The sequence below is a fragment of the Podarcis melisellensis genome, assembly GCF_964234715.1.
Source record: "Podarcis melisellensis genome assembly, chromosome: 12".
NCBI lineage: Eukaryota > Metazoa > Chordata > Lepidosauria > Squamata > Lacertidae > Podarcis > Podarcis melisellensis.
Window position 1 is genome coordinate 30,443,924 of NC_138544.1, and position 21,616 is coordinate 30,465,539.

Sequence of the window (21,616 nt, forward strand, 5' to 3'; positions counted from 1 at the left end):
AAGAAACACAGAGATCCTGCAGCCCTTATGGCTTTTTCTTGTATCTCCAGAAGACATTTTTTTCTGTGCACAAAAAAGCAGTGTATCTTCCAGCATATTTTTAATCCTACATGCTTTGACCTCTGTCCCTATTCTTTTTCAGTCTTTGGACACTACAGTTTCACAATCCATCTCCCAGTGAGGATACGAAATACAATTCTCTCTGAATGTTAAGATTCATGAATATCTAAACTTCTGCTGGTGTTGTTCGGTCTAATTGTGCTTCTGTCCCAGTCTCTGAAATCACCATCCTCTGACAACTCAATCTAGGCAAAGTTGTCAGATTGTGGTGGTCTAGTGTTTTCTGTGGTGCCCCACCTGATTTGTTGTGATTTTATTGCAGTAAGCCACAACTGCAGCACCAGGCTTGTTAAGCATGAACAGGCAAAGTGCTATTGAGGCTTTTCAGGGTTCCTGTGTCTTGATTAAAAGGTTCCTGTTTTCATGTCTTCCATTCTGTTGCTTCCTTTTGTTTGTGGCTGGGGGATTAGTGCTGAATAGGCTGTTAATTGCACCCTAATTGGCCCAATATCCCTTTCTGTTTCTGCAGTGGAAGGGAAAGCCTATATTACCGATTTCATTTCCTTTATTTTTTCTTTTTCATTTTCTTATAGTGAAATAGCGCTGTTAATTTCTATAATTGGTGTAATCTCTATAGCAACCTCAACTCTCAAGAAAACACATTTATATCTCCCCTCCTGACTCACTTGGCTAGTTTTTACAGTCTAGGATTATTTGCTGAATAAATTAGGAGGGCTCTTTAGTGCTAGAAGTTGGGGGGGGGGTTTACACCCTAGACAATATATGATTTTCTCAACAAGTACAACCGTGTTCTGTTTACAATGACTTGTTTGTCCACAATACAGTACTGCATTCTTTAATGTATTGTGCATGTCACATTGATCATTTCTGTTTATAAATCAGTGCTTTCACTGGGTCTGTGTAATTTCAGTATATGACAGAAGCAGCCAGGATAATATTATATTTTGCAGGGAACAAGTGATGTGTCTGGGTTAGTGGTTGTCCAGGGCAGGTGTGCCGAAAGAATTTTCTTGGCCCAGTACACTATATGTGGATTGGACCTTCTGTCTCACTTGCAAAAGAGGGCACAGATTTGCATAAAGTTTGCATTTGTTTTGTGTCATTGCTTGTGGAGTGGAGGGCCTGCTAATAAATCAGTGGTCACACATGTAAATGCAGTGGTACCTCGGGTTAAGTACTTAATTCATTCCGGAGGTCCGTTCTTAACCTGAAACTGTTCTTAACCTGAAGCACCACTTTAGGTAATGGGGCCTCCTGCTGCTGCCGTGCCGCTGGAGCCCGATTTCTGTTCTTATCCTGAAGCAAAGTTCTTAACCTGAAGCACTATTTCTTGGTTAGCGGAGTGTGTAACCTGAAGCGTATGTAACCTGAGGTACCACTGTATATGGTCTAATAGATAATGTGCATTTCTGCCTAAACCTGTTGAATTTTTGCTTGTCAAACAGTTGTTAAAGGTATAAGAATCCTGATTTGCTCCAATTCCAATCCTAAACCAAAGACTAGGCTGCAATCCTGTACCCACTTAACCTGGGAGTGAGCCCCATTAAATGAAAAGACTTACTTTTGAGTAGACATGTAAACCATTGTACTGTATTGTAAGTTAAATAAGCCATTTTAGTGCCTGGGCTTTAGCTCCAGCACTTTAGAACATATGCCTAAGCCCCTTCACACAGTTTCCACATTTTGCATTTGCTATGTGAAAGGGTATGTACACTACTCTTTAATGTCCACCCACACTTATTATGCAGTAGTATTTGCAGAAGAGAACTTCTAGGAACTTCTAGGAAGTACCAGATCTCATCCAAGCCCACCACAGGAAAGATGCAACCTGATTGCTTGGGGGGTGGGGTGGACAGGAAGGGCAGTGAATATTCCAAGAACTAGAAAATGAGATGGAAGCAGGAAAGGTGTACTAAAAAGGAGGGGCAAACCTGAGCTCTTTAGGACCCCGGGGATTCATTTCCTCTGGTATCCAAACAACTCATTCATCACAGCTCTTGACTTCCTCATTGACAAAAACAAAAGGCAAAAAACACAGGCAGGAGCATTCAGGCCAACTCATCTCACAGAAATTGCAAGGGTACCTGACCTGAAGGCTTCTATATATATGTCAGTGTGAGAGTATCACCTGACATTCTGTGGTCTATTATGGTTAGGAGCAGCCTGCCACAAAAGCTTTTGCCAACATGCCAGGGGTTAAGACAGTCTTGGCAAGTAGGAATGCAGGAATGGTCCCTTGTAGTCTGAAGGGAGCTTGAATTACAGAAACCAAAATAGATTTGTGGGGGGAAATTGGAGTTCATTTTTGTGACAGGGGTTCCCCCTTATCAAACCAGGCTCCATGACATGCTTCTGTAGCTGGGTCATTAACCCTACCACATATCCCAGCTCTCTGGTTGCCTGGGCAGGAGTCAACTGTGCCTATTAAGGAATCCTGATACAGTATTGTGCCCTTTTGTGTTTTTCTGCCCTTTCCCTGGAGGGAAGGGGTGGGTCAAACACTTACTTGTTGATTAAATCCCTAGGTAACACCAGAGTAATGAATGATATCCAAATCCCATGTATCCAGAGTAGTGTTTTAGTGACAAATTAATTGGTAAAAACAGCAGGTAGGAAATTGCGCAGCAACACACCACACTTTGTTGGTCAAATGTTAAATAGCAAGGGAATGCCATTTTTATCAAGCTAACTGTATGACGGTGCCTATATGCTGCTCTCTCTACATCAGAACATCATTACTATTAAGATGCTGAGACTGCTGTAGCTCAGCTGCTTCTCTGGCACAGAGATACTGTGAGTGTGTGAGAACTCAAGACTGGTGTGAGAAGCAGTTCCCTCACTGCAAGACAGGAGGTCACAGGGAATCAGGCAGAGGGCTTTCTCAGCAGTGGCGCCATCCTTGTGGAATACCCTCCCATCAGATGTCAAGGAGATGAAGAACTGCACAACTTTTAGAAGACATCTGAAGGCAGCCCTGTATTGGGATGTTTTTAATGTCTGATGTTTTGTTATGTTTTTATATATGCTGGAAGCCTCCCAGAGTAGCTGGAGAAACTCAGCCAGATGGGCAGGGTATAAATAATAAAATCATCTTCTTCTATAAATGTCAGTTATATCTACATAGGACTTGTGTCAATGTTAGTTTCCTATTTCTGACTGTGAATTGCATGCAGCCCAGTTCTATGTACCGGTACAGTATGTCTGTTCAGAAGCACGGAATTCAATGGGATGTATTACTAGGTAAGCAATGGAAGGTAGTTTGCGTTACTTCCTTTTCTCCAGGGGTGGCTAATGTGTGGCCACCTCCGGACATTGCTGGACTGCAATTCCCATCATTCCTGATTACCGGCCATGCTTGGTGGGGCCAATGGGAATTGTAGCCCATCTGGTATAGGCACATCTGGAAGGACCACCCCTGCATTACTCCACATTAATACTTCAGTGCTTTAAGCTTTAAATCAGTTGCATACAGTATGCATCAGCATTGTCTTTGCTTGTGATTAAAATAAAAAGCTTTTCATAAGTAATATTTTTGAGTTATTCTACATCTGAGGTTAATTCATAATCTGCCAAATCCTTTTTATCTCCTCCTTTCATGTAAAGAGCTTTATACATCTACCAAGCTTGCAGACCCACCGTGCAGCAAAATACTATTACTTCCACATTAGTTTGCTTATCCTCAGAATCAGACAAGATAGTAAAATATAAAGCACAAAGATGTTTCAAAACTAACACATTTTCCTGTTACTGTTCTTTTGGAACGAATAGATCAGACTTAATTACATTTATTCTGTTATGTTCTTCACACCCCTCAGTGTGTACTCATTCGGTTGTCCATGCCAACAGAAGGTTGCCTATAGAAATGATAAATTATCCAGTTTTAAGAGGCTCTTTTTAAAAATAAAGACAGGAACAACAACCCACCATCAACTCATCATATAGAAAACCTTGCATGGAATGTACCACTTAAGTAGATGGAAGTTTTCGTTTTTGAATGCTTTTCTGTATTATAGGTTCCCTAGATGTATAAGACTGGGTGACGGGGAGAAAGGTTTTAGCCTCACTTTGTTCCTGACCTGCTAGTTTTCTGTGTGCAGAGGAATTATTCAGTAGTAGCAGGAAAGTATTCTGTTATGCAGCCTTCAGCCTGCAGTCTAAAGCAGTGCTCTCTGAGGAACCGTTTATTGTGCAATAAGCTAGAGAAGGTTAGATCTCTATGTTATTCCCATAAGCAGCTACAGCAGCTTCACTTCAGAAGATGATTTGCACACACATTCAAGGCAGCAGGTTCATACAGAGTGAGTTATTACAGCTTCCAACTATATACACCCCCCTCTTTCCCCCTCTAGATCAGGCCAAAGCTTTATCTCTGTTTTCCAGCAGTGGCCAACCAGATGCCCAAGGGAGGCTCTCAAGCGGGACATGAGGGCAACAGGACTCTCTTGTTCCCCCAGAGGCAGGTGCCTCTTTTACGTTGCCTTCTCTTATACTGTGGAAGTAATACACAGCCATCGTGACTGGTAGTCATTGATTGCCTTATCTCCTGCGAATCCATCTAATCTGCTTTTAAAGCCATCTAAGCTGATGGTCCTCACCACATCCTCCATGCATGTATACTTTGCCTTTCTGATGGAACTCAGGAGGGCATGCTTGCAGGCTCATCCTGGCACTGACCAGACTCAGATCTGCTTGCCTTCATCAAGGTTGTTGTTATCATGTACCTTCCGACTATGTCCCATTGACACCATGGGGTCCTATGTTGTTGGTTCTCTTCTTCCTTGCCTGCTTTTCTTATTCAAATGTGGCAGATTGCTAATTTTCCCAGGAGGAGGAGAAAAAAGAAAACCGTTTGAAGTTAGTTGTGGCTGCCTCTGCAGTGTCACCATAGGGAAATAAATGTGTGTGGAAATGCAATGCTTCATTTTCAAAGCTGCAGAATTCCATTCTTATACTTCTGCAACTTTCCATTGCTCTGGCCCTTCTTCCCTTGAAGTTTCCTTCTCTCCCCCTGCTGTGTTAAGAGTTTGCTCTCTCCAGCACTTAACAAGCTCCTGCCTCAGCTCAGCAACTCATCAGATTGGACAGTAAAATACTTTATAAAAACCTTCCAGGTTCTTACGTGCTCTGTTTGTAGCATGTTTTATGGACATGTTTAAACCCCTTGCTTAAGCCTAAAGTGCCATCAGAGCTATAAGATACGGCTAAATTTATGCTGTCATTTATCACCTTTTCCAGTTCTACACTTGAAAGCACTTTTTCTCATTTACATTGCTTCGGGTCCTGTGTCATGCCGCAATAATGTAATTCTATTTGCTTACCGTTTGCAGTTGCAGGAATAGATTGGTTTGTGGGGAGGTGGGGTGGGGAAGGCAGGGGCTGACATGTTTTAGGCCATCAAGAACCGTTCGATATGCTGCAGTCTCTTTTGAATGTGGGATTGCTTCAAGACTCTTGTCACACAAAAGCAAGTAATGCTTCATCTAGAGTAGGCCAGCAGCAGCCTGTTCTGTAAAAAGGAGGTCTGCTTAATTGGACACACACAGTATATGCAAGGTGTGGTAATGTGATAAGACAGAGACTTGCAGTGTGGCAGGTAGAAGAGCTTGCTTTGCGTTTGGCTGAGATAACGTTGCATTGCGTGATGATTTTATGCATTTGTCTCCTTCTCTCCAAATGCGGGCAGTGTTCCTCGGTAAAACTCCACACGTTGCCACCCTACGCTCGCCTGCGATGTAAATACAGTTGGAACAAAACGCATACAGCAACAGTCATGTCATTTGTGGGAGGTTGTTTAGAGATAAACTAGGGTAATCTTGCTGAAATGTATTTGCGCTTAAAACATACATTTATTTTGCTGGCTATCTAGCTAAACCTTGGAAACCCTAATTCAAACTTTAATCTGCCAAAAACACACAGGGGTTTTTCATGTGCTGAATCTGTCTCTGCCAGCTGGCATTGCTATCAAGGATGTAATGCTCAAGGTTTTAAAGTCTGCGAGCAAAATGTTTGACTACCCAGTGTCTTTTTCTTCTGTAGTGCATTCTGCGGGGTTGAAGTGTTGTTGTTTTTTGCTTCAAATCTTCTGCAACACAGAGCGCAGAGACTAAAAGTGCCATATTCTATTAATAATCTGCACTCGGAGATTGTGTTATAAAATCTGTGTCAGTCCACATCCCACACAGCTATTGAAGACCAGTGAATGCTTTTTTTATATAATGCAAGAGCTGGTGGCAGAATAAAGGCTGCCTGTATCACAACGTGCGATGCATGTGCTGTGTAGGCTTGGCTGGGAAAATGGCACATCTGTTCTCCAGCAATATGAAAGTAGCACTGCGGTTGTTGTTTTTAAATCAGTTTGGGGACATGTCCTTCAGTGCGCATCTCACTAAAGAAGCTTGTGATTGTAATTTGTGTCCTTCTATAGCCCCAATTGAGTGACAATAATGGGTAGAATGAATGGAAGGAGTGAGCAGCAAGATTGCAGTCTCTATTCTCTTTCCCCTCCTCCATGTGTTTAGCCTAAGTTCTGAAAAGAGCCTTTGCATGAGGAGGAACTTGGCCAGTTTCAGGATTCTCAGCTGTACATCAATAATCTGTACGCATGCAATTCATCTGAACTCAAAACTACCAAATTTGCACACACACCCACACCAGTATACAAGCTGGAACATAGCTTTCCTTTGAAATTCATACTTTTCCACATTTTGTGATGCAGTTCTCCCTCCAAATAATGTGTGCAAAACACTTTTGTTAGTGAAAAGTGCACACACAGATACACACACTAAAATAATGTGCAAGAATGCATCATAGTAAGTGAATGCAGAAAAGCATATATGCTAGGCAAGATTACATGCAAATGTGTATATTAGGAAAAATATTAAATGAAAATGCATGTACATTTCCATGTAAACTTTGTTTCTCAGAAACGTAAATGTGTATGGTGATTGGGCAAATTGAATTTAAGACTGGAAAAATGAGAAGCTAAGAGACAATGAAATTGACAGATTTGTCCATCTCTGCAACTTTGTGCATATTTTGCTCACAGTTTCAAGAACAGTCACCATGATGCACCTCCCTACCCCCAGCCCACACATTCTGTAAATGAGTTAAAAATCCTTGCAATTATTGTTCAAGCTTTGAAAGATTGTTGCAATAGTATTTCAGATATGCTGGCTTGAGAACAGATGGTTAAACTAGAATTTTTCAGGGTAGGCTGGCACCCTATAGGCAGCAGAACATTTATGTGTGCAATCTTGGAAAAAAATGGGTCCATTCACAGCTGCTAAAGCTTTGGAACCTTCTCATAAACTGCAGACCTTTCTGAAGCACAGTGAAGTATGGCAAGGGCCAAAGAGAAGGAGGGGACAAGAATATAGTCTGACTGGGTAAGTGGAGTTCATTGTAGGCTATTGTGGGTTTCCTTCTAGACCGAAATACCAAATCTAGCCTTGAACAAAGAGGTGGGAAAGGGAGCTGTAACTTTATGGATGGTAGAACATCTGTGTTACATGCAGAAGATCCTAGGTTTAATCCCTGACAAATCCAAGTAGGCTTGAGAAAGACTGCTATCTGAAATATTGGAAAGCTCTGTCTGGTAGTTTCAGGAGCGTGTTGATGGTGTAGATAGAAATCCATGCAAACCTGAGAACGTACTTCAAGCACAAGCAATGAAGTCTTTGGGTGGTGAAAATTGTTTCTGCCAACGAATACTGTCGTTTTCATCTAAAATAATTCTGCTAGAAACTTCCCAACTAGGCTGAATGTTATGAATATGTAACAGTAATACTGTCTCCTTTACACGTAGCCAGAAGCAGGATCTGAGATGGCATTGCTTCAATGACTAACAGTCAGTCAAAATGTTATTTGGAAACACTTCAAGGCCCTTGCAAATCCTGCTTTGTTATTCATCCAAGTAGTCCCATTGAAAATCTGTGTGATGATTGTTTTCTACCAATTTAGGATGCACAGCAAATTCTAGTGTTTTGACAATGAGAACATGTGCCCGGCACATTCTGCAGGTCATTTTCTTCCCCTCACTGCCTAGTTTTGCTGTTGCAAACTTAATTGTTGCCTGAATGCTTCGTTGAACTGATAGCAGTAAACTCAAAGTCGTGCCTTTACCCTTGAGCGCCAGAGCAAAAACAAAGCAAAACTTCCTACCATTCTGTTTGATTTAATTAATTAGAGATCCATGGATTAATTTGGTTTAATTAATCATTGCCCCAAGTTTCACTAGGCTACCAGACTGCAGAGTCTGAGAATTGTTGCTGGTAGTGTTGCTGGTACCTACAAAAACACAAACTTGGGTAATCCCTTTTACATGTAAAAGGGATGCTTCTATGCTTCTGTAAGCCCCTCTGAAGTGATGGACAGCCAGTTCAAGGCATGGCAATGGAGTAGTTTACATTGCAAATATAAACTCACAGGACAATGGGCCACTTGTAACACAGAACAGTGGGTTGCATGTGCTTTTCACTCCCCCCCCTGCTGCCCCACATCCTCTCTCCCACTACCTCTTCCTTTATATTCCCTTTGCCTCTTGTTGTCCAGCTCCCATTTTCCCTCTGTGACCATGCATTCATGTCCAGTCATTTGTTCCCCTCCAGCCCATTCCACTACAGCATGGTTGGGGAACCTCAGTGCCAGTGGCCAAATGTGTCCTTCCAGGGCTTATTTTCCAGTAGCCCTGCTGTCTCCCAGACCTTCTTTGCACTCTCCTTGAGTGCTTTTTCCTGCTGGAATGTGTGATTGGTAATGTCTCTTGCTCACGTGTGTAGAAAGTAGGATACAGCCTACTGTGGAAGTGTAAGTGTGACATCCATTGTTCTGACTACTTTTGTCTTTGGCCCCACCTACTACCACTGATGGGATGCGGGTGGCGTTGTGGGTTAAACCACAGAGCCTAGGACTTGCTGATCAGAAGGTCAGCGGTTCGAATCCCCACGATGGGGTGAGCTCCCGTTGCTTGGTCCCTTCTCCTGCCAACCTAGCAGTTTGAAAGCACATCAAAGTACAAGTAGATAAATAGGTACCACTCCAGCGGGGAAGGGAAATGGCGTTTCCGTGCACTGCTCTGGTTTGCCAGAAGCGGCTTAGTCATGCTGGCCACATGACCCATAAGCTGTATGCCGGCTCCCTCGGCCAATAAAGCGAGATGAGCTCCGCAACCCCAGAGTTGATCACGACTCGACCTAATGGTCAGGGGTCCCTTTACCTTTACCTTTTACTACCACTGAAAGGTAGCTGCTGGAAGGTAACCCACAATGGGGCTCACAGACTGAAAAAGCTTCCATACCTCTGCACAACGTGCTAACATTTCCTTGCCCACCTTGAGACCTTCTACTTTCCCATCTGTCCCCTTTCATTGTATCCCCTTCTCCATTCTCAGCCTAATCCTCAACCACAAATTCTCCTTTTCTTTCATGAATTTTAGTGAGTTTAAGCATGTGCATTCACACCTCTTCCACACCTACAGTACACCTCCTTAAAAGCTAAGCAAATTAAGAATGATCATCTTGTAGAAGTGTCCAGAGCCAGCCGCTTTAAGCCACTTGCTGCAAAAACAAGGGAAACGTCTTGTGTCACCTTAAAGCATGGGTAGGCAAACTAAAGCCCAGGGGCTGGATCCAGCCCAATCACCTTCTAAATCTGACCCACGGACGGTTTGGGAATCAGCATGTTTTTACATGAGTAGAACGTGTCTTTATTTAAAAAGCATCTCTGGGTTATTTGTGGAGCATAGGAATTCGTTCATTTCCCCCCGAAATATAGTCTGTCCCACCACAAGGTCTGAGGGACAGTGGACCAGCCCCCTGCTGAAAAGGTTTGCTGACCCCTGCCTTAAAGACTTAACACATTCTGTGTGCCATAAGCTTTTTGGAGTCAAGTTAACTTCGCAATGTTTTCTACTCTGCTAAATAGTGATCCTCCCCCTTAAAAACAGATTAAATTAAAGCAGTCAACTGCAGCCATGGGTTTACATCTTGCTCCTCCTCCTGCCCCCTAGCATCTAATTAAGGCAGGGTATGCAGTATTTTAGACTCCATATTACTGACTCTGCCCATTTTAAGGCTTTGGGGCTGAAATCTTGCTTGAGTTTCACCTTCCTTTTCACTTTACCATGTGTCAATGTCACCCCCCCCCAGGTGTTAAAAACAAAACTTACTCCAAAACCATATGCTCACAATCCTTTAAAGGCCTATCTATATTTGGCATCAGAAGCAGTATGTGAAGAATTTATGTTTGTAAAATTGAAAGACCAAAAAAAAATTATGGTATATAGGCTCCACTTGTGTTGTATAGCTTTCCTTCAGTCCTTCTGGCTTCTGCATATGGGAATCTTTTTTTAATGTCAATTAATGTAAACACGAAATAACAAGTTTAAAGAAAACATTTACACACAATTGAAAAACTGTACCAGGATTGTTGTAAATGCTATCTCATCTTATTCTCCCCAACTTTTATTGGCAGCTCATTCAGATGTGAGATTATGAATAGGAATTTCTCACGTGCTATCTCTCTGTAGAGAGAACAGATGACAGGCTTGACTGCAGGATTGTTGATGGTAATTTATTTTTTTAAAATAAATAATTTGGAGGTTGCTCTTTTGCCTTCACAAGTTGAAAAAAGGCCAGATTGAGATAAAAAGAAAGCTATGACAACATTTGGAAAAGCTTCAACCATCTCCCTGCTGCAAACTAAAGCTTCACAAGTTAATGGAATGCTTAAGTTCACAGGGGACAGAGAAACTGGAAGAAACATTTGGGTAAGCCCCCCACTAAAGCTTCTGCATTCTTTCCGGATGCTATGGAACTAAATTTATTTTCTTTTGACAGTATCTTAAAGACTCCATGGAGATGTAATGCAGTAGCTACAAAATGGGGCAGGACTAGTACAAAAAGATCAACTCAAGCTCCCACTTCTGCTGTGCCCAAGTCCTAAGTGGTTGCAGACTGATAAGCAGGCCTACTCTGTTACTTGTCTTCAGCCACTCTGAAGCTAAATACCGGTACATAGGCAGGGGCAGCAGCTGCTTGCTGCTGGCTGAGAGGAACCTAGGGAGGATCTGAATCATGTCAGAAGCAACTGATGCTAGAGTTGATTTGGAATTAACCTCTCTCAAGCAAGGTTACTGGCCCCATTTGATTCTTCCCCAGCAAAGGAAGAAAGGGGCCAGCGACTGTTTTTGTTGAAGTGCGAAAGTGTCCTACTTAAAAAAAAAAACAAGTCTAATTGTTCATGCATTATCCAACAATGACAATTTGCATTTCTGCGGTGTGTTTAATTTAGGCAATTTGTGGCAAAGTTACATTGCGCCCCCCCCTCCCCGCATCATGTTTGTTTTGTGATTTTCCACATTAGGTTTGTTTATGCAACTCCTGTTAGTGGGGTTCTGGGATGGGGAGTTATCAGCAATGTGGCAATGCTTTATGGTCATTGTTGGTCATCGTTGATGTGGACTTCTCCGTGTATAAGACCTGGGCAGTTGCCTCCCATCCCACCCAAAATATGTGTATCATATGCTTCACTTCTCAGTTCATGCTACTGCTTTATACCATTTTCTAGCACTGGGTAGATCACTAAAGGAGGGAGAACTTAATAGGAAATGTATGCAAAATTCCACATGTAACATGAGAGCAGAAATCACTAAGGCCATGTTAATTCTTTACATTTTGATAACATGACCTCTCTCAGAAGAATGCCAGGAGTTCAGATATTTATACTGCATGAAACAAGATCCAAATACATTCCCAATCTGCGGAAAGATGAGAAAAATGTGGCACAGAACTATAGTTGTGCGCTTTTCCATAGTCTGCATGTTGTGCGAAGTGACACCAACAGCTATCCCTCATTAATTTTAACGGTGTAGAGAGTCTGGCATATATTGAACCTTAACTTGGTCATCTTCCTACTTGCATCTTAATGAGGAAACAGCAATTGGAATGCTAGATATTTCAATCTCCACTCCTCTCTTTGTTTTCCCAGGTCCATGGGGCAGGTGCATGGGAGATGAATGTGGCCCAGGAGGCATCCAAACTCGAGCGGTCTGGTGTGCCCACGTGGAAGGATGGACCACACTGGTCACGAACTGCAGGCAAGCAGAGAGGCCGGACAACCAGCAGAACTGTTTCCGGGTTTGTGACCGGCACAAGGAGCTATACGACTGGCAGCTGGGCGACTGGAATCCATGCCAGCCAGTTCTTTCAAGGAGCATCGAAAAAGTCGCGGAGTGTGTCCGAGGGGAAGAAGGGATTCAGAGGAGACACATCACCTGTGTCCAGAAATCGAATGGTGTTGTTGCTGAGGACACTATATGTGAGTACTTTGAGCCGAAGCCTCAGCTAGAACAGGGATGCCTCATCCCTTGCCGGCAGGACTGCATCGTGTCCGAATTCTCGGCTTGGTCAGAGTGCTCCAAGACCTGCGGCAAAGGGCTGATGCATCGCGTCCGCCACATTGTTGCCCCGCCCCAATACGGAGGCTCTGCCTGTGCTAACCTGACTGAGTTCCAGGTTTGCAACTCGTCTCCATGCAGCACTGAGGAAAGCATGTACAGCCTGAACGTGGGGCCCTGGAGTTCCTGTTCGGTGCCCCACACACGTCACATAAGGCAAGCGAGGAAACGAGGGAAGAACAAAGAAAAGGAGAAGGACAAGGAGAAAGCGATAAGGGATCCGGAAGCCCGTGAGCTTCTGAAGAAGAAAAGGAACCGTAACAGACAGAACAGACAGGAGAACAAATATTGGGACATACAGATTGGATACCAGACGAGGCTGGTGATGTGCACTCACAGGAATGGGAAGACTGTTGCCTTGAGGTAATCCTGTTTTCCCTCAACTTAATCCTCTACAGGCAACGAGGATTTTGAGTGTGTTCTATCGACATGCGGGTCATTTTGGACCTGGGAGAGGGCAGGATGGGGGCGGGGCGTAACAGGGTGAACGCAGGCTTATGTGGACTTTGCTGATGTGCACAGGGGCGACGGACGCAGCTCCTGTGCAAATTGGGGGTTGGATGTATCTCTTTTTAAAGTTCTCCCCTTTTAAAGCTTGGTGGCAACCTCCCATGCATGAATCAAGGCCAGTGGGAGTGGATAAAGGGGACGTTGTGGGTGGGTGGGGGAGTACCTGTGGGAGAACGCTAGTGGGTAAACCAGTGTTGCTGTCCCTTCAACCTTTACTCAATTTAAAGTATGGCTCTTGTTGCACATTTTATTTGGTGTCCAGGGCTTAGATGAGAATGATAGTGACCAGGATGCACAATGCCAGTGGAATGCTATGCAAACTGCAGAGTCAAAACCCGCAAATCATTGTAGCATATAGAACAGCGGACTAATCACTTCAGTAGTGTTTTGAAATGTCAATTAAGAACGGATATATAAATTATAGATCTTAAAGAGGAAATTATTTTGGAAGGCCATCATCCAAACTCAACATGACCAAATTCCCTAGACAAATCTGCACAGCAAGGCAGAGAGATGGTGAACTACGTAAATCAAAGTGTCCTTCATGCCTTTATTGCAGAATGAATAGAGGCCCCTGTGAGAGTTGAAATGTTGGACCCAGCAATCATGTTCACTATGCAATAAAGCATGCAAGTTGCACTTTGAGATATACATATCACCCCTCCTCCCCCGCTGCCTTTGTTTTGCTATTATGTTTGGAAGTGGAAAAATAAGCTGCACTTAGAATTCTTGAAAGTGCAGGTGCAAAATCTGGGCAGAAAATTCTCAGTATCGTCTTTTCCAATTTTGCACACCCTTTTCCTTATAGTGTGTTTGCGTATACATTCAGTTAACTTTTGTGAATGAGGTAGAGTTTTGTTTTTCATTACTAATTTGAGCAAGGAAATTGTTGTTGTTATTGTTGGTAGCATCCATCTGTCTCGAGAGATAATGGAGTGTGCCTCCGGGGGTGAAGTCAAACTGCTGGAGAATCACAGCGCCTGCTGTGGCTGCAGAAACCGATAACTCATAACTGCTGTTGCCTGTGTTGCGTTTAGTGTGTTAGCAGCACCGAAATGACCTCTCCAGGGTGCAAACCTGGGCAGTCAGTATGGAGATCCTGGGCTGCCCAGATGACAAGACCCTCCTCTCGGCCTCACTGATGTGGTCCAAAGGAAAGCAGAGCAATACATTTGGCACCAGCTTGGCTGCAGGAGTTGCCAAAAGGAGGCATACAATGCACCATCCAACTGTCTCAGTGACTCCCCTCTGGGTTTGTGTAGGGTTTACTCCTTAGCCATTTCTTCTCGTGAAGATATATTTTCAAATAGGGATATGCGAAACCCTCAATTATAAATGGAAAAAACCCAGCGTTCCTGTGAGATCAGAATTTCAGTTATCTGGATAAGATTTTACATGCTTAGTTTGAATAAGCGTTCATGTTCAAATGAATGCCCCATGAGCTTGATGTGGAGATTTATATATTTACATGCCCCATTTTCCTCTTTACTGTAATGCTTACCCATCAATCTTACCCACAGTTGATTGGAGATAACATAGTGTTCAATTGAACATCTGATTAGTAGGGTTTAAAACCACAGCCTTAAATTTTAGTCTGCACTCTTGTGCTCAGCATGTTGAAAGATTGCCCCCTTGCCCTTTTTTAAATTTTGCTCTACTTGGTATTCTTTTGTACAGATTTAACTTGCATCGAGCACCATTGGAAAACATTTTTAAAGTGGCCATTCAGTCACTTCTTGAACTGGAAATGCACAACAGAGGTTTTGCTGTTCCCTTACAACAATCCACTATGCTCTAATGTTCCAAGAGAGGCTTGGCAACAATATACATTATGAAACGGTCAAAATAAATTACTCATGCTCATCTCCTTGCAAATGTTGTGACACTTGTCACGGAGGAAGTACAAATGGGCTTTCTTTCACAAGCCTCCCTTGATACAAGGTTTGCAGGGCTCAAGGAACATCCATGCCTTTATGCTGTCACTGCTCTGAACCAGAATCACCCAGCCACAGAGGACTCAACCAGATGTTTTGAGAGACACAGGGTTGCTGTTGCTCTTTGTTTCTTTCCCTCCTCTTTAGATAAACACTATGTGTGATGTGGCACAATTGTTCTGTGCAGTGCTTTCCCCCAGCCTCATATCACTGGCCGTCTGCAGTGGACATAGGACGTGGCACAGGAGGAATGAAGTTGCATCATGAGTTATGTTTACCTAGATTGTGTGTTGCCACACAAAAAGAAAGAGTGTGGCCAGAGACACAGAACAGTAGTGTAGGAACATAGGATGCTGCCTTATGCTTCCAAGTCACACCATTGGTCCATCTACCTCCGTACTGTTGACGTTGAGTGGCAACAGCTCTCTCAACCGGGGCATTCCTAATCCTACTGGAGATGGTGGCAATTGAACCAGGGACCTTCTGCATGCAAAGGAGATGTTCTACCACTGAGACCGTTTCTTAAAATCTAGTGAAGCTGTAGCTTTCAGGGCATACCAACCCACATTACCTGAAAGATAACGGGTCACAAGAAGACTCTGCAAACTAATGCATAGGCACAAAGAATTAGTTCGTTCATAGGCACATCTGGCAAAGTTTTCTTTTGAAGCAGCATTCATATGGTTCTATGAACGCCAGTGCAAATCCAGCAGATTTAAAAGGGCCAGCTTTTCCCCAGAATTGTTCTTGTTTCGGCCTTATATGTCAGATACTGAGATTCCTGCATTTCACAGAGTTAAGCGAGATTGCCCTTGGGGTCTCATCCAACTCTACAGTTCTATGATTCTACTCCCACTGAATGACTGATGGCAATAATGTGCTTGTGTCTCAAACATAGTTCTCTTAAGGGTGTTTTTAAATAGTACATAAGTAAATGTGCCAGTTTTCTCATTGGTTACGGGACAGTTTATAGTTGATTGGTAAATCAAATACTTTTCATCAATGGTTGTTCTCTGCCTCCCTTTGCACTGCTGAAGAATGTGACTTAGGCCACATTTGCACCATACATTTAAAGCACCATGAAACCACTTTAAACAGTCATGGCTTCCCCCAGAGAGTTCTGGGAGCTGTAGTTTCTTAAGGTGCTGAGAGTTGTTGGAGACTCCTAGTCCCCTCCCAGAGCTACAGTTTTCAGAGTAGTTTAACAACCTCTTGTTTCAGAGAAATATGGGTATTGTAGCTCTGGCATGGGAATATTTTATTTATTATTTTGTAAAAATGATATACTGGCTTGATTGCAAAACAAACAAGCAAACACGCCTCAAAATGGTCTCCTCTAAGAGCCCTCAGCTCCCTGAGAATAGGAGTCTCTTAATGACTTATAGCACCCTTGACAAACTGCACCTCCCATGGTGGAAGCCATGGCTGTTTAAAATGGTATCATAGTGTTTTAAATATATGGTGTGGATGTTGCAGCCTAAGTCACACTCTGGAGCAGTGCAGAGCGAGGCAGGGCCAGTCCCAGGTGTTAGCTGGAGCACAAAGGGACATCCTGTAGCATAGATAGTTAGCTGCAGGTAACAAAGCCCTCTCTCTCCAGGGATGGTGGTGAACTGGGGAAGAGAAGCTGGAGAGTTGTTGCCAATACAGTATTCAGTTAGGTGGATCAGAGATAGGGGCTCAGTGTAAAGCAGCTTCCATATACAAATGTCGGAATGCAAAACAAAAAATGGCAATGTCCAGTCTTGGAAGCAGTTATGTCCATATTTGTAAAACCATTCCCTTTGACCTGCTGCGATATATCCATTTGCTGAAAGTGGCACTGGAACGTATTTCATCCCTTGCCTGTGGTAATTAAGGTGCCCAGTTTTTTTTCTAGATTGGCTTGAGGGATATTTCAGCCTGATCAATAGCTGTGACAAGGTAAGTATCTGAAGGCATGGTCTGTTTTCATTACTGTACAGACTTCACAGCGATCCATTTAAACAGAGAGTGAAGGCAAAAATTGGGCACTGGTGTGGATTTTCTTATTCTGGCTTTGAGAAACAGATTGAGAGAGAATGAAGTCTCCTGATTCTGGCAGTTGTAACACATAATAATAATAATAATAATAATAATAATAATAATAATAATTTATTTTATTATTTATACCCCATCCATGTGGCTGGGCTTCCCCAGCCACTCTGGGTGGCTCCCAACAGAACACTAAAATCATAATAAAACTTCAAACATAAAAACTTCCCTAAATAAGGCTGCCTCCAGCTGTCTTCTAAAAGTCAGATAGTTGTTTATTTCCTTGACATGTGATGGGAGGGTGTTCCACAGGGCAGGCTGTCCTACCGAGAAGGCCCTCTGCCTGGTTCCCTGTAACCTCCCTTCTTGCAGGGAGGGAACTGCCAGAAGGCCCTCGGCACTGGACCTCAGTGTCTGGGCAGAACGATGGGGGTGGAGACGCTCCTTCTGGTATACTGGGCCGAGGCCGTTTAGGTCTTTAAAGGTCAGCACCAACACTTTGAATTGTGCTTGGAAACATACTGGGAGCCAATATAGATCTTTAAGGACTGGTGTAATATGGTCTCGGCAGCCACTCCCAGTCACCAGTCTGGCTGCCACATTCTGGATTAGTTGTAGTTTCTGGGTCACCTTCAAAGGTAGCGCCACGTAGAGCACATTGCAGTAATCCAAGCAGGAGATAACTAGAGCATGCACCACTCTGGCGAGACAGTCTGCGGGCAGGTAGTGTTTCAGCCTGCGCACCAGATGTGTATAGAGACATCCTGGAGGCCTACATGGGGGGAGAACTCCTAACCACCCTCTCCACAATTTCCCACAAATTTTTGTGAGCCTCCTTTGTATTTCTTAATACGTAGCATTTATATAATGCCTTAGAAGGTTCATAGCATTTTATGGACTTTTTATCTGTGTAAATCTTACAACCACCCCATAAGGTGGCCAATATTATCTCCATATTTCATATTTGCATCAAGAGTCTGAGTCACTTGCCTAATATGTTTATGGCAGAGAGAAGAGCTGAAATCTGGAATTTGTGGGCTTCCACTCATGGTTTTTGGCACTACACCACAACTAGCCGTGTTGTCCGGCCACATCTTGCTTCTTCTAAGATGGGACACCTTTCAGTACAGGATTCCAGTTATGAGCTGTGAAAGGAGCACAGGCTGCGGAATACAGCTGTGCTTCATGACCCCTGCTTGGTAGTGCTGGACCCTGTACTAAAATTACCAGGTTACTGCCAAAAGAGATGGAAGTTTGTGTTATTTTTTTTCTTTTTCTTTAAAGCATACAGATACTCTTGAATGACCAAACGTATGCATTGTGGACTGCACTCAGTGGGAAAAAAAGTAATTCGTTTTATTTCCTTTTTCTTTTGAAACAAAATAATTTCCAATGGAAAATGAAAATCATGTTTATGAATGCTCAGGTTATATAGGACACTAAAAGGAGGAGAATTAAAGCAGAGAAATGCTGCCCACAATAAAGGAATAAACAGCGTAGTGTAGTTCCCTAGACAGCTGCAGAATATGAAACCCCCAAGCCCTCAGGAATGTGGAACCCCCTTATCATGTAGAGTTAATGGTCTACAGCCGAACAGCCTTGCATTACTAGTGTGAAAGCTGCTGTTACTTATTTAACCTGGAATTATTGTGCTCTTTGTATGTAGGAGGTGGGTTCCCCACCCCCTTTCATTTTAAAGCTGGAAATAACAACTCAGCATTCAATTGTTTCATTTCTGACATGTACCCAGAGATTATGTTGGCAGCATTCTCCCTGCTGAATTTAGTTACGTTATTCATTCCAGAACAATGGAGGAGTCAGTATGTAATCAAAAGGGAAATCAAGTAGGGGAAAATAAATGTTAACAGTTCTAGTGTGCTGGGAATAAAAAGTAATGGGGGGAAATGCCAAAAAAGGGTAAAATGACAAGAAGCTCCAGCATAAAAAGGCAGTACAGTTGAGAGTGAGGGGAAGTTAAGCCAGGGTAGTACAGTGGTACCTCAGGTTAAGTACTTAATTTGTTCCAGAGGTCCATACTTAACCTGAAACTGTTCTTAACCTGAAGCACCACTTTAGCTAATGGGGCCTCCTCCTGCTGCTGCACTGCCGGAGCCCGATTTCTGTTCTCATCCTGAAGCAAAGTTCTTAACTTGAAGCACTATTTCTGAGTTAGAGGAGTCTGTAACCTGAAGCGTATGTAACCTGAGGTACCACTGTACTCTACAGAGTGAAGGGTTTTTTTTTTTTTAAAAAAAAAAAAAGCCTGGGCCTTTTGTTATCACTTATGCGGGAGCAGCTTGGAGCACCATTCCATCCTGAAAAAGCTCCATACAGCTGTAACAGCCCCCAGGAAACTGGATAAACACTGGCTTAGAGAAAGTCCATAGTATGGTCTCCTTCCACATATTCCCTGGCTTCTCTTGGTGCTCAGCAGAAGAGGGAAGGAGAGGCATTGCATGTAGATGTGGCAAATGATATTTTCTACTAAATACCAGCCCTGACACATGTGTAGAGAGCAGTCTGACCGTGGCTAAAAACCAGTATTTTGAAACAAGCAGCTGAAGCCTAATAGGTTTCAGGAGAGCACAAAACAGAAGAGACCACAATTCAATGACTGTTGCCCTGAAGACATATTTTGATAAACCTTTCCTTAGTATGTTTTTTAGGTCATTCTCTATCAGGTTTCTACTACTTGATGATGCAAACCCCTTACCCTTGCTTTGACCTTACGTTGGATTTCCAGAACAACACTCAGTATACGTAGTTTCTAATACTATTTAGCCATCCGAAAGCAGACCAAGTAATGGAAAATTCTATTAGGACAGACTTTTCTTTTCATATTAGCATTTTAACACTTTTGCATATGTATCTGTGGTCACCACCATGCAGACACCTTTGCATATGGTAATCCATCATAACTCAGGATGAAATGGTTTGGACTTGCCGTACAAGTTTTCCCATTATATATGTTAGTATCTTTATTGGTTTGAAGCACATGGTTTGGTTAATGGGAATAATGTATTATTCATACATTATTTCCATTAATATATTATTGAAGCACATGGTTTGGTTAATGGGAACCTTTTGCGCTAACTCAGCACTGTAAGTTTCACTTTGGTTTTTGAGAGTCAGACTTGGGTTATCTGTCTACAACATGCTATAATTCTTGCAGCCTTTTACCTGATGGTGATATTTGACACTTGCCATCAGCTCCAATTTCTCCCTAGGCAATTATCGTTGTCTCAATTCACCCCATGGTATTCATGTTAAGTGAAAAGCTGCATCCACTACTAAAAGCAGGCTGGAAGTTAATGTTTGCATTTTACTTCTTGGTAGGGAATCTAGAGCCAATTTAGGAAGCTTACACTTTCTAAAGTGAGCGCCGCATGAAGTACAGCTATGCCTTGTGCTATGCATTCCTGCGCATAATGTCTCCCTTCCCCCAGCAAGCACTGATCTATAGGTCATACTGGTTCTTCAGTTCATTGCTAGAATAGTGCAGAATCTGGATTTTTAAAAAGGTGAAATGGCGTTTACCATACCCAAACTTTGAGAATAGCATGGCAAAAGTTCCCATGAAACTACATCCTCTGCCTTTTTACAGTAGCCGCCCTCATTCTGGAATTTTTCAGGCAGGAAATACTGAGGATATGGTGCTAGGCAGCAGTGGAGATTGTAAAAAAGGACATATGTGGGGCAAACAGTTTGCACCTGTTCATTCTCCCTCCTTACCACCAAGATGCTCCCCAGTTTTGCAGCCAGTCAACATGACAATACATATAAAGCATTTTTCACCTCCTTGCTCTAATTGCTACATGTCTGAGTACCTTCAAAAGCAAAAGGGTAAAATGTAGCCCTGTGAATGTTTACGCAGGATAAGTCTCATACTTTTCCATTGGGCTTACTTCATAGTCAAGGACTGCAGCTCTAAGAAAAGTTTTTGAGTGTCAATTCATTATTCTTACACATATTTATCAACATATAAGCAGTGTGAAATGCTGTTATGTAAATAAATAGTAGTAAATAAGTTTGCCCCCCCCATTAAATAACAGCAGTTTTGACAAATGTGACAATATGTGTTCTTCATCAGTATATACTGTTGCTTGTAATCAGTCCTTTTTTTCTAAAAAAAATGTTTGGGGGTACTCTCATTTCCCTACTCATATTGAAATACTGCCCGTCAATGAGACCAAACTTAGAGTCACAAAATGTTTAGGGGGTATGTGTACCCCTGCGTACCCCCATAAAAAAACACTGCTTGTAATAAAATAGGAATGGGTTCCCTAGTGATTGTAATGCATTCTTCCTGGATTCCGCTCAACTATTCTCTAGGAAATTAATCCCAGGAACTCTGCAATTTCTTTCATCTCTTTCTTCCTTTAAAATCAACAGCATTTCAGCTTCATCTGTGCTTGGATTCAGGTGTCACGGCATTTTCCATTTTCACTTTGTTAACCCATTGTTCATCAGTTCATCTCTCTCTCTGTACACACACACACACACACACACACACACACACACACACACACAGGTCCCAGGCTGGCGGATGCATCTGCTGGCAATGAAAGCTGACAAATGATCCATAATCCAGATCAGTGTTCCTCAACTTAGTGCCCTCCAGATG

General features: G+C 42.8%; 1 protein-coding gene across 3 annotated transcripts in view; it reads left to right on the forward strand.

Annotated features, from left to right (window-relative positions):
- The window catches only part of THSD7A (thrombospondin type 1 domain containing 7A), a 215,426-nt gene that overhangs the window by 69,782 nt on the left and 124,028 nt on the right, over positions 1 to 21,616 (forward strand). For all 3 annotated transcript variants that reach the window (XM_081882805.1, XM_081882806.1, XM_081882807.1), the window contains exon 3: positions 12,067 to 12,898. In XM_081882805.1, the coding sequence (XP_081738931.1) occupies positions 12,067 to 12,898 (832 nt within the window). The remainder of the gene's footprint in view (positions 1 to 12,066; positions 12,899 to 21,616) is intronic.